General features: G+C 39.4%; 1 protein-coding gene across 1 annotated transcript; it reads right to left on the reverse strand.

Moving 5' to 3' along the window:
- Positions 1-426: 426 nt before the first annotated feature.
- Positions 427-15,468, reverse strand: LOC133308408 (putative B3 domain-containing protein Os03g0621600). The gene is made up of 6 exons (XM_061509023.1): positions 15,391-15,468; positions 4,240-4,639; positions 4,058-4,140; positions 3,745-3,963; positions 3,628-3,633; positions 427-540 (listed from the first exon to the last, which is right to left on the reverse strand). The coding sequence occupies exons 1-6, from the start codon at positions 15,466-15,468 to the stop codon at positions 427-429; spliced, it is 900 nt and encodes a 299-aa protein (XP_061365007.1).
- Positions 15,469-17,492: the final 2,024 nt, after the last annotated feature.

Raw genomic sequence — 17,492 nt, forward strand, 5'->3', positions numbered from 1 at the left:
GTGGCAATTGGTTATTATTGTCACTTGGGAAGGCAGAAAAGGAAAGTGCAAGACACTGCTGTGTGGCCTATGTCAAGGAAAAATTACAAGTATGTTGACTCTTCATCCGATTTTAAGGGTGAATCAATGTCAATTTTTCATACTTCTTCTCTTGTTCTTCTTCTTCAAATTCCTCCTCCTCCAGCTCTTCTTCTTCCTCCTCAACCAGTGGCATTTGTTGAATTTTCCTTGGTCTTCCTCTTTTCTTCAATGAGGAAGATGCTTACTGTTTTTCCTCAACATGTCTTGTAGATGGAGTGGGAGGGGATTGAGTCTTGGTTGCTGAGGGAGTTCTCTCTGCAAAAGCATTAGTGTGAGGCTTAAATGTATCAATAGGGAATGGGGGGAATTCCAGAAAATTCACAAAAGTTTTTTCGAAAATTTCATTTAAAGTTCTATCTCTTTCAGCCATGTACTAAGACACCCTCCTATGCTCAAATAACATTTCAAAAAGCTGACGATACCCTTTGCAAAGGTATCATCAAACTTTTCATCATTTCCCTGCATTTAGGTCAAGAGCATCATATAATGAAAGCCTCAAGGAAAAAGTCTTCCATCATAATCAAACAAACCAATTCCCTTATAAATTTCCTACCTCTTTCAGTCCACATATCAACCAATGCAAGATCCTTTGATTTAGCTGAAGCTCATTGTTCTACCTATGAAGTCCTAGCACCCCATCAAGCCTATGCTGATGTTACCTGCAGTGAGGTTTGGAGAGAAAACAGATCCTGTGAGACATTGAGTGGAAAGTTTGAAAGAGAGTGAATGGTTACATATCTTGTTAGAGAAGTATATAAACCATCGATGAGCCCCTTCACTTAACAGCTGAAGCTTTTGAGTGAATTGGTTCTTTACATGGTGTCACGAGTTCGATCCTCACCGTCCCCTCACTTTCTCTTGTGGAATTTCTTAGCATAGATAGGTGGAGTTGTGTATTATCAACCGTTCATGCCCAATGAGCTCTTGTGTGAGAGGGCGTGTTAGAGAAGTATATAAATCATCAATGAGCTTCACTTAACAACTTAAGCTTTTGAATGAATTGGTTCTTTATATATCTCCTCTGCCTGTTGTAAGAATTTTGTATTCTGTTGAAGTGTTAAGCAAAGATCAATTCTCTCCTTGTGAAGAGTCTGATTTTAAAGTTTCCTGATTATATGATGTGTTGACTGCTGCTGCTGAATTTGGGAATTTTGGAAACATGTGAAACTTTCAAATTTTGAAAGTACATAGTTGACAGTTTGAAGTTTTGAATGTGATGAAACACTAACACTGGTCTTTGATTGATGTTGGTTAAGTTGAAAAGGTTGTCTTGAAAGAGCAACGGTGATTAAAGAAGAAATGGTGAAAATTTTAATGCTCATGAATTCTGTTTTTCTTTCTGTTAAATGGAAGTTATTTTGAGAAAAAGAAAATGGAACCCTTATGAAGGCTGCTTGCTTGAGGACAAGAAAGGACTTGAGTTTGGGGGTGTATTGAGTCTTTAACAAAAGACTCTTAGGGTGTGTTTGGTTGGGGGGAAATGTTGAGATAGATGGGTAAGTGAGAAGTGGGATAATTGGGTGCCTTTGTTTGGTTTAAACATTCTGAATATATTGCTACCTAAATCAGATTGCCACCGAAACAATTTGGATGTCTATCTGAATGAGAAAGCAAGCAAGCCAAATAATCCCTCTTGATATATGGTATTGCATGTTAGCTAGCTAAATGGTGACCTTGGGCAAGAGCGCTAATGACGAGCATACCCTCCAATTCGTACTGTTGGATCCAAAAACAATGATAATTGAGCATGGAAGGAGGGTGTGAAGCTGGTATTTATTCCAGATGCTTTGTGTGAAGTGAAAAGATCAATGACTCAGGATGTAATAGAGCATGATGTGTTTTGATTGTTCTGTAATATAAGCTGATGACGGGGGAACAATATGCTATATGAACAATTGTACAGTGACCAGGAAAGATATTGAAAACACAAAACAAAACTAAAATGACACTGTATTCTTGAGTGCCAGGATAAAGCAAAGAACCAAAAAAAATAAAAAGTTTTCTTGGTTTGCCAACCCTGTTTGCCACCGTAAAAAAAATTTAAATACAGGTTATTTTCGTAAAATCAACTTGTTTTCCCATCTATATCTTACCTACAACCAAATATAGATTTCATAAAAGTTACCTAATTTTTCCGGTAAATTTTTTTCTAACCAAACAACTTTTTTTTACATTTTCCTATCTATCTCACTTTTCAATCATTTCCCAATGTATAATATTTTCTTATTATTCATAAAATTTCTCCTCAACCAAATGCCCCTTAAGGGTAAATTGGGCCAGCTTTTTATATAATTAAAATTATTTAAGGCCCAATTTCACCTATCCAAAACACACTTCAAGCAAACCTGTTAGTGAGCTGCTTGTTCTATTTCAGGAATATTTAAAACCCAATATTCAAGGTCAACGCAAGATCAGAGGTTTCAGGCATAAAGAAGAATGGACCCAAGGCCCAAGTACCATTGATAACAGATTTGGCCTCAAATGCATTACGTTTCAATGCTTCATGCTTCAAGTATTTTGGTCAAAGTGAACCTTTTTATCATCTATTCTTCATATATTGCTTCATGTTTGGCTGTTATCAATTTATAATTAAATCAAAGTCCATATTTCAGTATATGATATAAGTAAAAAGGGAAACAGAGAGGGAGTAATGTGAAACTTCGTCATCATTGGCTTGTACTACTTTGACCCATTCAGTATTAGGGACAGTGACCAAAGTGTCACGTTTGGACAAAAAAATTACCAGACTGCTACGCCAACAGTAAATTTTGTCAAAATGCCACGCGGCATAATTCGGTATACAGTGTAGCGAAATATGCCACGTCAGAATGCACAGAACCAAAAATGCCACATGTCAAATTTTGAGAAATTCGCTAGATAGGGTAGCGAATTTCTCAAAATTTGACATGTAACATTTTTGGTTCTGACGTGACATATTTTGCTACACTGTGTAGCGAATTACTTGCATGCATAATTCGCTACAAAGTGTAGCGAATTATGTTGCGTAGTATTTTGGTAAAATTTACTGTTGGCGTGGGCCGTGGCAGTCTGGTAATTTCCTTCAGTATTAGGAAAAAAGATAGGAAGGGGGATGTAAAATGGGCTTTTTTACCATTGTATAGCCATTGATTAAAAAATACGCCATATTAATACATTTTCTGAAAATTTTCTCATACTAATGCAGTCAATTCTGCATATTGATCCTATAAGACAAGTCTCGCACATCAACAATACAGAATTTACGTGTCAGCGTATTATGTCCCACATTAAAAACATACAAAACTACTCCTGTATTGTTTTCGTGCAGGACTTAAAAAAATACCTTGCTATAAAAGTTTCATCAAGTTTTCAATCGGGTAACGTTTAAAAGACAACTACTATATCTTACTCTGCCATTAAAGAAAGTGATTCAGTAAAAAAAAGTTGAGGGACATTGAAGGAGGGGAGAGATACAGAGAAAGGATTGTCTATCTATAAATGAATTTGATCCTCTTCTAGGTTCCCTGACACACGAGAGTGTTTAGAATAATTTTCATTTCCAATTACCTTAAGCTTACAAAGCAAAATAAAATAAAATAAAATAGAAAAAGAACTGAACTACATTAGGTTAATGCCCGCTTATGGCTTAACAGAAGAGTGTTTAGAAATGGAAACCTTGATTACCAAGTCATCATCACTACACTCTAACAGCTCGAACAAGCAAACATCTCCTACTTTTAAATCATTTTCCCTTGAGAAAATTAACCAACGTGCAGAGAAGCAAGTCATTGGTTTCTTTGGGTAATAGATCAAATTAACCTTCCATGATCTGTTACCAACCAGCAGCGTAACATTTTGTCCACCAGGTTTGACGTAGCCCTTCAGAGAGCCTTTTGGCAAGGCCTGCATGAAATGCATTTTTAACCTGAATCAGTGTTTTAATTCATGAAATTGGATACCTAGATAAATTTTATGATACCTTTGTTTGAAAACATACAATGTATTTCCTTAAGTGCCTTGGTTTTATTTCCACCGCGAAGGAAGTATTGGATGACATTTCACTTAGATTCTTCAACAAACCTAAAAAATCAGGAAAACTAATTAAACAAAAGAAAAGATAAATTCTTTATCAGCTTTCATAACTTAAAACACCAAATAAATACACTTGGAATCTAGAACCATGTCTTTCTCGTCTTTGACTTGTTGAATGAAAAGAAATGTCTTGCAAATTGGAATAACTGTCATATTTGTTACTATTTTCATTCGTTCTCCGTTTCTTACTTGGTTTATGTTCACCATTGCAGGCCCTTTTAGGATCTAAGAGGGGGTAGTCAATTTCCATGGTACTCGGGTCAAAGATGAATACATGAAAATGAGATGTTCCTTCATATCTGAAAACCAATAAGTGCCCATAAGCTAGATTGTGATACTCCACAAATTCTTTCCAACCATTTTGAAGCCAAACTCTACCATCATGTTTCTCCAAGTTTACTGTCCATTCTGCACTGCTTGAAAGCTTGAGAAGTATGGAGTTTGGTAAGCTTTCTCCATATTTCCTCACAAACTTTATTGGAAGCATCTGTCATGTAGATCCAGAGATAGATAAATATAATGTATGTATTAACAGACATCAATTAATGTAATTCATTAATAAACTTCACAATACCCTTTTGAAGATTTAGTTACTAACGTGCATAAATGTTAAGAATGTAGCATTATTTCGGTGAGTAGCAAAAAAAGTGGATAGAGACATGATCTTGAAAAGGGAAATATATATGCTTACTAGTTTTCCCTCCAAAAGGGTTTTAGGGTGTATGATCCTGAAAAAGTGGGTTGTCTTTGATGCAGTGTCACCATTGGAGCCATCTCTATTGTCAGGTTTAGAAGTCATTCCTAGCGCCCAACAGCACAAGTAACAGAAACGAGCTTTTGGTTTGGAATCCAGAATCAAGAGAGAGCACCAAACAGTGTTATTTAACAAATGCTTGAGTGTTTATTAATTGAAAACTGCCAAACTGATGAAGTTATAAGGAACTGCAGTAAGAAACATAAATTTTATTTTTTGGGAAACGGTACCTGTCACCTGATTAAACATTAACGCATATTAATAACGGCAATAAAAATTGTACTTATATCTGTTTTGCTTTTGAGGGACCTTGGCAACAGCTTGCAAGCCTCTGAAACAAGCAGGGTGTAGCGCAGCAGTCCTAAAAACACCAGCTACCTGTCCCATAGGTACAGCGGCTTCAGTTTCTGTCCCCTAAAATGGGGTCTTCAGCGGAGGCAAATTTATTATAACCGTAAACAACCTTGATATACGTCATTCCAAAAAAACTAGCTCAAAGGGTGGGAGTGTCCAAGACATTATAAACTCTACATTAGTTGCTCACAACACGCCTCTTCACACAAGAGCCTGTTGGGCTTGAAGAGTGGACAATGCAACAAGCCCAGCCTACCTGTGCTAAGAAACTCCATAAGAGGAACAATGCAAAGTGAGAGACGGCGAGATTCTAATACCATATAAAGAACCTTGAGAGAATAACTCTCTTCAAAATTAAGTATTAATAATAAATAGATGAATTATTGAAAAATATACTTTATATATTTATGAATAATAAGTCTATTTTTTGAGAGAATATGACAATTCCATGGATATAAATTTGTGTCCTGAACATTAGATTTGATGGAATTGGTTATACACATATATAATCATATCAGTGGGATCTTTTGACACTATATTAGAATAAGAAATTCTCCATTAATGATAATTATAATTTATTAAATTATACACATTTTAAAATCTCAAGATATTGGATTCATAAGTCATATCACTTACCTTAAATGTGAAATCTCACATTAACAAATGAGTCCAATACTACATTTCAATCCATAACTTTATATGTCGTGAATATAAGATTTGATAGAATTGATTGATTATATGCATATATAATCGAATTTGTCTTAGATTTATCGGTCTTTTCACTTAATTCAATTGTGAAATCTCACATTAGCAAATGAGTTTAAAACCACGTCTCAATCCATAACTTTATGGGCCCTTCAACTCATTTATTTTATTATCAACTAATGTGAGACTTCATTATAATTAAATATCCGACACTTCCACACATATACACACACGGGATTAATATTTCTCATGTTGGGATTAATATTTGTCATGTTGGAGATAATTTATCTTCTACACATATAAAAATATATAGAGCCCGTTTGGTGGATAAGATAGGATAAGGACGGATAGAATAAGAGAGTTGGATAAGGATAGTAAAAGAAATGGATAGGATCAGCGCCTATCATATTCTGTGTTTAATGTGCACTGAATTAGTGTAAGAACCCACATCGTTAATTAAGGAATTTAATTAATAAATTATGCGAAATTAGGAAATAATTCTATAATTGACCCTAATAATTATTATGAGACTCTAATAATTATAGTAAGTGATTAAGAATGCTGAAAGTCGTTTTTCGGAAGAAAAATGCAGATACCGGTTCTGCTAGTCAGTATAAATACGTACCGAAAAAGTATCCCGGAAAATTATAATAAGTGCATGATAATTACTAGAATAATATGTAGGACTTGTAAAACGAGTTTCAAGTCCAAATAATGAGAACTGGTGCCGAAAACTGGTACTGGCTATGAAAAGCACGTACCGAAAAGGTGCTCCAAAAATTATAAGAAAAATATGATAATTCTTGTAAAATTGAGTAGGTTAAGAATTCAAAGTTTGGGATTAAAATGATAAGCATAGCAATTAAAGTTAATACTGTGTTAATTAGTTAAGTGGGCCTATATAAGGCCATGACACACATTTCCAGGTCAGAAATTGTGCCTCCTACGTGAACTTTGCTGAAGCCTTGGACCAGCCACCTTGTTTCTTCATTTCTCCTCCCTTTTCTCACCAAAGTCACCACCTTTGATCATTATTTCACTTCTTGATCAAGTAAACACTTGAGTGTGAGCATTGGAGAGTGTTTACGGTGCCTTTTCTGAGTTGTAAGGTTCAGTTTGGTAAGGGTTTGAGGGATGACTTGCTGGATTGGTTGTGGTGGAGTGTTGTTCTTGGTTTGTGAGGCTTCAAGGAGCCTTCTTTGTGAAGAAAGACCTTTGCTTGGGTGGTATTTTCGTGCACCCTTGAAGTCAATACCTTGGAGCTGTTGTGTGAGCTCCAAGAGCACCCATCTTGCTGAGTTTAAGCTGTGGTAAGTTGTACCAACCTTGTTCATGAGTTTAATGGGTTAAAGTTGATGTCTTGGTGTGTTTAATGGATTAAACAAGTAACCAACTGTCATATGAACCTTAATGAACCTTAAGATGCATGTTTAAGCTTCTGGAAGTGTTGAAAATGGAACCTTTGTTGGATATCTTCGCGAAATGCAGAAACTGCATTCTGTCACGAAATATCCGGATATTTGCCGTGGAATATCCGCATATTGATATCCGGATATTGGTATCCGGATATGGGGATCTGGATATCCGGATATTGGATATCCGAATATTGCCAGAGTGATATCCGGATATTGGATATCCGGATATTGCCTGTGAGATATCCGGATATTGCATATCCGGATATGCCCCCGAGGAATATCCGGATATTCTGGGTTTGCGAGGAACAGTAGCGTACTGTTCATCCAGAACTGATCTATGGGTTTGTGGACCCTAGTTTGAGGAAGTTGAACTTCTGTAATTAATTAATGTAAGTCAGAATCATGTGATTAAGGGCTTATGGCTTGGTGAGAAGCCTTAAGACGTAAAATGTAATGGAAAGGCGTTGTCTTTGTATGCTTGCGGTGCATGTTATTGATATATTATTGGTCCATAACAGATTGTGAATCTACTGTGTTTGGACTTTGAGCTGTGGACTCTTGGCTTTAGGTGTTAGCTTGCAAGGTAAGCTTTCGTGTCCTCGGTTTAGCCATGTTGTGGTTTCACCATGTCCCTTGGGGGTGTGGTTATATGCATGCTGTGTTACATGCTTTGAATATTTGAAATGTTGTTGAGCTTTATGTGTAATGGCTTTTAATATGCATGTGTTGTTTCATCTTGACGGTAAGCCTGAGTATGTGTCGTCATACGATATGGTGATCCGGAGTGAATGCAAGTGGCGTCTTGCACTAATTGTGGGTAATAGACGTATACTTATTCCTGCATTTCTCTGGCCAGTAGAATAGAATTGACACACATGACATGATTATCTGCTGGATTGCACTGTTTTAGAAATGATATTGATGAACTGCTTTTAAACTTATATTGCACATGTAAGTGAGCTTGGGGTGGAAGATCATTGAGGACCCCTTGTCTTACTGAGATTTCTTGTTTAGAGATCTCACCCCACGTTTGGGGAATGCTTATTTCAGGTTCAGGTAGTATGGTGACTGATGCCTCTGGCGGCAGGAGGCCAGAGCTTAGCTGATTATGATCTTACTGCTTATTTGCTAGCATGACTGGACTGGATGCTGTTTATGTTTTCTGCTTTTTATGTTTTGAGTTGAGACTGATGTTGGACTTTGTTGCCTTATTTAGGTGAGCATGGGGTTGTCCATGCCACTATGCTGTTAGTACTTTTGAGTTGAGCTGTATAAACTGTTAGTTGGTCCGGTCTACGTGTTGTAGTTCCGTGACTAGAGCCATACATTACGTTATTTTAATTAATGAGGTATTTCAGTTAGCTGTTTTATTGCAATTGCATACAGGCGATGTTTTATTAATTGATTAATAAGCAAGTTGGTAATGTTAATGACTTCATAATTGAAAAGAAAAAGATATTCCGCATTTTTAATTAAGCGCTGCTTAATACGATAGTATGATAACATTACCGGATATATACGGGGTGTTACATTTATGGTATCAGAGCAATGGTTCGAGGGAAAAGCCTGTATGTATTGCAATAGCTAGGATTTTTGGTTGTGTCTGTCTTGTGTGTTTACTCCGTCGAATTTTATTATGATAATGCATATGTAATCACATTGTGTGGGCCTGATCAACTCATAAATTGTGTAACTTGTGCAGAGTCATGGTAAGATCCGGGAGAACACGAGAGACTTGTGAGGATCAACCCGATCCTATCCTGACTGCATTGGCTGAGATGCAGGCGGCTAGGATAGCCGATCAGGAGGCCACTAGATTGGCCAACGCGACAATGATGGATGCTGTTCGCGAGGCGAACCGGATAGCCGCAGAGAAGGTTCGTGAAGCGAACCGGAGGACCACTGAGGATGTCTTCGAGGCGAACAGGATGGCGAACATGACGATGATGAGAGTCATGTTGGAGGAGATGAGGGTTGGTCCTGCTGTAGGCCAGTTTCCACCGCCGCCGCCTCCACCCAGTGTTTAGGATGAGAGCCTGAGTCACATTGGCAGTGCTGCTCATGTCGCTGAGACGAGGGAGACTCTTGTAGAGCCTGCTGAGGATCGTGATGTGATAGATCGCCGGCTGAATGCTTTCAGGAAGCATAATCCACCTGTGTTTGAAGGGTCTTTGGATCCTATTGCTGCGGCGAGATGGCTGGAGTCGCTAGACAAGATATTTCGGGTCATGCAGTGTACTGACCCACAGAAGCTGATGTTCTCGACTTACATGCTGGAGGGCGATGCCCATGAGTGGTGGACGAACACCTCTCGTGCTTATGAGATGCATGGTCTTGTTTTGACGTGGCCATTCTTTGAGGAATGCTTTTTGGGAAGATAATTTCCCTACGATGCGCAGGAGAGGAAGCAGGGGGAGTTTGATAGATTGGTTCAGGGCTCGATGTCTGTTGACGAGTACCTGGCCAAGTTCAATGAGCTTGTGAAGTTTGCGCACTTCCGGATGGTTCCTCCTACTCCGATGTTTTTGGCTGCTAAGTTCCGTAGAGGACTTAGTGAGGTGATTGCTGAGCATATTGCTGGAGCTGCTTCGAGGGATTTTGGTACACTGGTTCAGCAGTATAAGGACATTGAGGATGTCTGCATAGCGAGCAAGGCCAAGAGGGCCAAGGTCGACGAGACCAAGGGGACTGTTAGTTCCACTCCTGTTTCTACTTCTTGGAAGGACAGAAAGTTTGCTGGGAAGGGTAAGGGTAAACAGTTGGCGACTAGGCAGGTGCCTGGTCAGTTCAAGAGGACTGCTTCACAGTAGGGGAGTTTTGCTAGGCCTCCTTCCACTCCGAGATGTGCGGGGTGCAGAAAGGAGCATGCTGGTCGTTGTGCTTCAGGTCAGCTGATCTGTTTCCAGTGTGGCAAGGAGAGCCACTTCTCTAGAGACTTTTCGTCGTCGAAGGCGAGAGCTGCAGCTGTTCAGGCAGTTCCTTTGCAGATGGTTCCGATGGCTTCTACTTCGGCACCTGCAGTGCCACCTTCTGTTGGGCGTGTGTACACCTTGGATAGGCAGCAGTCAGAACGCGCTCCGAACCTTGTTAGAGGTACTGTGTCTATTGGTGGTATTGTTGTTGATGCATTGTTTGATTCCGGGGATACGCATTCGTTTGTTGCTACCCCGATTGCTTTGGGGCTTGAGTTGCCCATGTTTGTGCTTTCTCCACCGTTGCGGGTGACTTCGCCACCGGAGAAATATGTGATTCTACCACTGTACATCGCGATGTAGCGTTTCTCCATGATGGTTCTCCCTTTGACTCGCCTTACCCGAAAGGAGACTCCATTTTTGTGGACTCACGAGTGTGAGGTGTGCTTTCAGGAGTTGAAGGAGAGATTGACTTATTCACCTGTGTTGATCCTTCCTGATTCTGAGGAGCATTTTGAGCTTTACTGTTATGATTCTGGAAAGGGGCTGGGCTGTGTGTTGAAGCAGTCTGGTAGAGCGGTTGCTTTTGCTTCGAGGCAGTTGAAGCCTCATGAGGAGAACTACCCGACTCATGATTTGGAGTTGGCTGCGATTGTGTTTGCTTTCAAGATTTGGAGGCATTACCTGTTTGGTATGCAGTTTGCGGTGTTCAGGGATCACAAGAGCTTGAAGTATCTGTTTGATCAGAAAGAGCTGAACATGAGGCAGAGGAGATGGATGGAGTTTCTGAAGGACTACGACTTTGAGTTGAAGTACCATCTTGTCAAGACCAATGTGGTAGCTGATGCTTTGAGTCGGAAATCCGTGAGTCTATCCAGTTTGATAATGGGTGACTTCGACCTCATAGAGAAGTTTCGAGATCTGAATGTGACAACCTTGTTTGGGGGTGCACTTCTTGATATGGAGACTGTGAGAGTCAGGAATGAGCTTATGGAGAAGATCCAAGAGGCGCAAGTGCATAGAGAGTGTCTCGACTACGTGAAGAACCAAGACGGTGTGTCTTGGAATGAGGATGGACTTCTGTTGTTTCAGAAGCGTGTTGTGATTCCTCGAGGTCCTTTGACCGAAGAGGTTATGGCGGAGGCCCATAAGGGACAGTTTACTGTTCATCCTGGTGCTACAAAGATGTACCAAGACCTGAAGAGAAATTTCTGGTGGCTAGGAATGAAGAAGGACATAGCTGTGTATGTGTCCAAGTGTTTGATCTGCCAGAAGGTGAAGATTGAACACCAGAAGCCGTATGGTAAACTTCAACCTCTTGAGATTCTGGAAAGGAAATGGGAGAGCATTTCCATGGACTTCGTTGTGGGTTTGCCGAAGACTCAGGTTGGCTGTGACTCGATATGGGTCGTTGTGGACAGATTGACAAAGTCTGCCCATTTTCTTCCAGTGAATGTGAGCTTCACTACATAGCAGTTGGCCAAACTGTATGTTCGCGAGATCGTGAGGCTTCACGGGGTGCCCGAGAGTATCATCAGTGATAGGGACCCGAAGTTCACATCTCGGTTCTGGGAGGCGCTGCAGGGAGCTTTTGGTACTCAGTTGAGATTGAGTACAGCCTATCACCCTCAGACTGATGGACAGACTGAGCGGACTATCCAGACCTTGGAGGACATGTTGCGGGCTTGCACGTTAGAGCAGGGCTCGAAATGGGATAGGTACCTTCCATTGGTAGAGTTTTCGTATAACAACAGTTTCCTTGCTATCCTGGGCATGGCACCCTACGAGGCGCTCTATGGTAGGAGGTGTCATACACCTACCTGCTGGTCTGTGTTTGGCTTGGACTTTGTCCAAGATACCACTCTGCAGATCCAGATGATCAGGGAAAAGCTGAAGCATACGCAGAATCGCCAGAAGAGTTACTACGATGTCAAGCATCGTCCACTGGAGTTCATTGAGGGTGAGCACGTGTTTGTGAGACTTTCACCTGTCACCGGTGTTGGACGGGCACTCGGAGTGAGGAAGCTGAGCCCGCGGTTTATTGGGCCATACCAGATTCTTGGTAGAGTAGGGCCTGTTGCTTACCGGCTTGCCTTGCCTCCGAACCTAGCCAACATTCACGACGTGTTTCACGTGTCTCAACCTCGCAAGTATGTGGCGGATCCTTCGCACGTGGTGCAACCGAATGATGTGAAGGTTCAAGAGAACTTAAAGACTCCCGTCGGACCACTCAAGATTCTCGATCGTGACGAGAAGCAACTGAGGAGCAAGATCATTCTGATGGTCAACGTGCAATGGTCAGGAAGAACTCCTGAGGAGTGTACCTGGGAGCGAGAGGACGAGCTTCTCCGGCAGTATCCCGACTTCCGAGACAGGTATATTATGATTTTGAGGACAAAATCCTAAAAATGTGGGGTGAATGTAAGAACCTGCAACGTTAATTAAGGAATTTAATTAATAAATTATGCGAAATTAGGAAATAATTCCATAATTGACCCTAATAGTTATTATGAGGCTCTAATAATTATAGTAAGTGATTAAGAAGGATGAAAGTCGCTTTTCGGAAGAAAAGTGCAGATAACGGTTCTGCTAGTCGGTATAAATGCGTACTGAAAAAGTATCCCGAAAAATTATAATAAGTGCATGATAATTACTAGAATAATATGTAGGACTTGTAAAACGAGTTTCAAGTCCAAATAATGAGAACTGGTACCAGAAACTGGTACTGGCTTTGAAAAGCGCGTACCGGAAAGGTGCTCCGAAAATTATAAGAAAAATATGATAATTCTTGTAAAATTGAGTAGGTTAAGAATCCAAAGTTTGGGATTAAAATGCTAAGCGTAGCAATTAAAGTTAATACTGTGTTAATTAGTTAAGTGGGCCTATATAAGGCTATGACACACATTTCTAGGTCAAAAATTGTGCCTCCTACGTGAACTTTGCTGAAGCCTTGGACTAGCCACCTTGCTTCTTCATTTCTCCTCCCTTTTCTCACCAAAGTCACCACCTTTGATCATTATTTCACTTCTTGATCAAGTAACCACTTGAGTGTGAGCATTGGAGAGTATTTAGGGTGCCTTTTTTAAGTTGTAAGGTTCAGTTTGGGAAGGGTTTGAGGGCTGACTTGTTGGATTGGTTGTGGTGGAGTGTTGTTCTTGGTTTGTGAGGCTTCAAGGAGCCTTCTTTGTGAAGAAAGACCCTTGCTTTGGTGGTATTTTCGTGCACCCTTGAAGTCAGTACCTTGGAGCTGTTGTGTGAGCTCCAAGAGCACCCATCTTGCTGAGTTTAAGCTGTGGTAAGTTGTACCAACCTTGTTCATGAGTTTAATGGGTTAAAGTTGATGTCTTGGTGTGTTTAATGGATTAAACAAGTAACCAACTGTGATATGAACCTTAAGATGCATGTTTAAGCTTTTGGAAGTGTTGCAAATGGAACCTTTGTTGGATATCTTCGCGAAATGTAGAAACTGCATTCTGTCGCGAAATATCCGGATATTTTCCGTGGAATATCCGGATATTGATATCCGGATATGGATATCCGGATATTGGTATCCGGATATGGGGATCGGGATATCCGGATATTGGATATCCAGATATTGCTAGAGTGATATCCGGATATTGCCTGTGAGATATTCGGATATTGCATATCCGGATATGCCCCCGAGGAATATCTGGATATTCTGGGTTTGCGAGGAACAGTAGCGTACTGTTCATCCAGAACTGATCTATGGGTTTGTGGACCCTAGTTTGAGGAAGTTGAACTTCTGTAATTAATTAATGTAAGTCAGAATCATGTGATTAAGGGCTTATGGCTTGGTGAGAAGCCTTAAGACGTAAAACGTAATGGAAAGACGTCTTAATATTGTATGCTTGCGGTGCATGTTATTGATATATTATTGGTCCATAACAGATTGTGAATCTGCTGTGTTTGGACTTTGAGCTGTGGACTCGTGGCTTTGGGTGTTAGCTTGCAAGGTAAGCTTTCGTGTACTCGGTTTAGCCATGTTGTGGTTCCACCATGTCCCATGGGGGTGTGGTTATATGCATGTTGTGTTACATGCTTTGAATATTTGAAATGCTGTTGAGCTTTATGTGTAATGGCTTTTAATATGCATGTGTTGTTTCATCTTGACGGTAAACCTGAGTGTGTGGCGTCATACGATTTGGTGATCCGGGGTGAATGCAAGTGGCGTCTTGCACTAATTGTGGGTAATAGACGTATACTTATTCCTGCATTTCTCTGGCTAGTAGAATAGAATTGACACATATGACATGATTATCTGCTGCATTGCACTGTTTTAGAAATGATATTGATGAACTGCTTTTAAACTTATATTGCACATGTAAGTGAGCTTGGGGTGGAAGATCCTTGAGGACCCCTTGTCTTACTGAGATTTCTTGTTTAGAGATCTCACCCCACGTTTGGGGAATGCTTATTTCAGGTTCAGGTAGTATGGTGACTAATGCCTCTGGCGGCAGGAGGCCAGAGCTTAGCTGATTATGATCTTATTGCTTATTTGCTAGCATGACTGGACCGGATGCTGTTTATGTTTTCTGCTCTTTATGTTTTGAGTTGAGACTGATGTTGGGCTTTGTTGCCTTATTTGGGTGAGCATGGGGTTGTCCATGCCACTATGCTGTTAGTACTTTTGAGTTGAGTTGTATAAACTGTTAGTTGGTCCGATCTACGTGTTGTAGTTCCGTGACTAGAGCCATACATTACGTTATTTTAATTAATGAGGTATTTTTTTTTTTTTTGTAAATATTAATGAGGTATTTCAGTTAGCTGTTTTATTGCAATTGCATACAGGCGATATTTTATTAATTGATTAATAAGCAAGTTGGTAATGTTAATGACTTCATAATTGAAAAGAAAAAGATATTCCGCATTTTTAATTAAGCGCTGCTTAATACGATAGTATGATAACATTACCGGATATATACGGGGTGTTACAATTAGGAGTATGATAGGATTATGTTATCCTATCATATGTTTGAAATGAACCAGATATCGTTAGGATATAATATAAATGGACTAAAATACCCATTGCAGCAATCAGCCTCAAGCCGTGCTCCACCATCACCATACCCTAACTCACCTTCATCTCCCTATCCACCATCCTTATATCCTCCTCCCCCTTCATATTCGCCAACTTCAGCTTATCCACCACCTCCATATCCACGAGAACCAGAAGCTCAAAGGAACAAAAAATAAAATAAAATATTTTTTCATTAGGGTTTTTTTCTTTTTTTCATATTTGCTCTCATTATTCATCGATTCAGATTATTGAACACATCTTTTTGTCTGAAATGCTTATAGGCCAACATTTTGTGTACTAATGTTCTATATATACACTCCTTTCTATGTGTGTTTCGTTTCAATTTCGCTTCTATCGCTCATCCTCTCTCGGTAATGGGTTTTCTGGTCTCACCCGTTTCTTCCATCTCCGTTGGATGGCATTAGTTTCGAGTCCAAGCTCAGAGCTTGGATGGTCAAAGTTTGACGGTGTTGTCCTTTGAATCTAATTCAGTGAATGGAGCTTCTCTGGTTGTTTAGACACAACAAGATTGTTCTTTGATTGAGGAGGAAAGGGATGTGAGGTTGTTGCGTCCTATAGTTGAAGAGAAGAAGAGCAATAAGGAAGATTTAACACCCCTTTGGGATAATGGTTATGGAACTGTGACTGTGAATCTGAGATTTTGAAATCGAACAGGGTAGATGGAAAAGATAAAATGACTCAACCTGATAAGCTTACCTTATCCCTTGGGTTCACCAAACAATGGATAAAGACATGATAAGATAAATTATCATATCCTATCCTTTCTATTGCACCAAACGAGCTCGTATAGTCCATGTGAGATCATGTGAATAGAAGAGAGAGGAACCCACTATATTTATGTGTGTTACGGGGAGTTTAGGAGTTGATGAAATCTATATTAAATGCATCCATGTTGCTCTTGTGAATAAAGTTTGCTAATTGGCCCTCCATCGTTCACTGTTTTTTTTTTTGTAATATTGTCGAGGTAGCTATCACCCTATATTAAAATAATTTACTTTAATTGTTTTCCATCCTATTTATGTTTTGACATCTGTTCATGTATAATCTGTATAGAAACGCATCCTGATTATGGCCATTTTTATATTCTATTTGTGTGTCATTTGCAAGGTCCAGCACATTATCGCATAACTCAATGAAATTATGGCCCATGATATTGTGGATGAGGGTGGGCTACTGAAGTAAAAACTCACTGATGAGTCATTAAAGCAATAAAGATTTTAGAATTCTCACCTCAAGCAATTCAAGAACAATTACTACTTGAACATGAAAATGTTCAGGTTCCCAATGGTGCTATAGTTCTATGTTTGATGTGTTTATTTTGCCCCATTATGCAATTTGACTTATACCTCAATATCGGTATATTTCCATTTAGGTTGCCAAGATAGAAACTGAGGAAATGCATATTCATACAATTTTACACAGAGAAAAGAGAAGTACTTACGCATAAAGCCGAATATGTGTATTGATATAAAATCTGAATAGTATACAAATGCACTCATAATTATATCAGAGGCTACACAAAAGCTATAGAGGAGAAGTTAACCGTACAAAGTCTAATAATTGTACTAAGCGACTAACTAAAGTAAAGTGGTTATAACAGAAATGAGATATGTACGCGTGAGTGAGAGAATGCATAGAGTTGTTGCACTACTTAGATGTATTGCATATTCAAATGGTGGAAACTGAGTTGGAAAAAAGAAAGCTAAAAGGCACATGGAAAGCCGAATTTAGAGAGCAATCTCACTTTTTTGGGTACTTCATTTAATTTAGATATCATTCTTGAAGCTACAAGGTTTGGTGATATAGGTTGCTATGAAGATAATAAAATTCTATGGACATGCTTTATGATTCGCCTTTAACTTGGATTAAAAATAAAAATAAAACCTATTTTCACCATACATTTGCTAATGGCATCACTATCTTCGGCTGACTTTGTAGGTACCCACACTCATTTAAATATGCAGCTATATATAAAGGGAGATGTGGTTTGCCAACTAATTTTTGATTCTACTTACTTTCATGCGCACCTACTCAATTGCCAATGTCTGAAACTTCAGACATAAATATGGAGATACACTTTTTTATAGTAAAAAAGATATATATCTTTTAATTAATTAGGAATGTCATTAAGGAAGCAAATT

This window comes from Gastrolobium bilobum, unplaced genomic scaffold (genome assembly GCF_033153095.1).
Source record: "Gastrolobium bilobum isolate Gb01-03AN ecotype WA unplaced genomic scaffold, APGP_CSIRO_Gbil_v1 utg1298, whole genome shotgun sequence".
NCBI lineage: Eukaryota > Viridiplantae > Streptophyta > Magnoliopsida > Fabales > Fabaceae > Gastrolobium > Gastrolobium bilobum.

Excerpts from the sequence above, each read along its gene's own strand:
- LOC133308408 (XM_061509023.1), bottom strand. The coding sequence starts at position 15,468 with ATGGAGGTGGTGGATAAGCTGAAGTTGGCGAATATGAAGGGGGAGGAG. Across the intron at positions 4,640-15,390 it reads TGGTGGATAGGGAGATGAAG|ATGCTTCCAATAAAGTTTGT; the intron begins GTGAGTTAGGGT and ends TCTACATGACAG. Across the intron at positions 3,964-4,057 it reads GGCACTTAAGGAAATACATT|GCCTTGCCAAAAGGCTCTCT; the intron begins GTATGTTTTCAA and ends CATTTCATGCAG.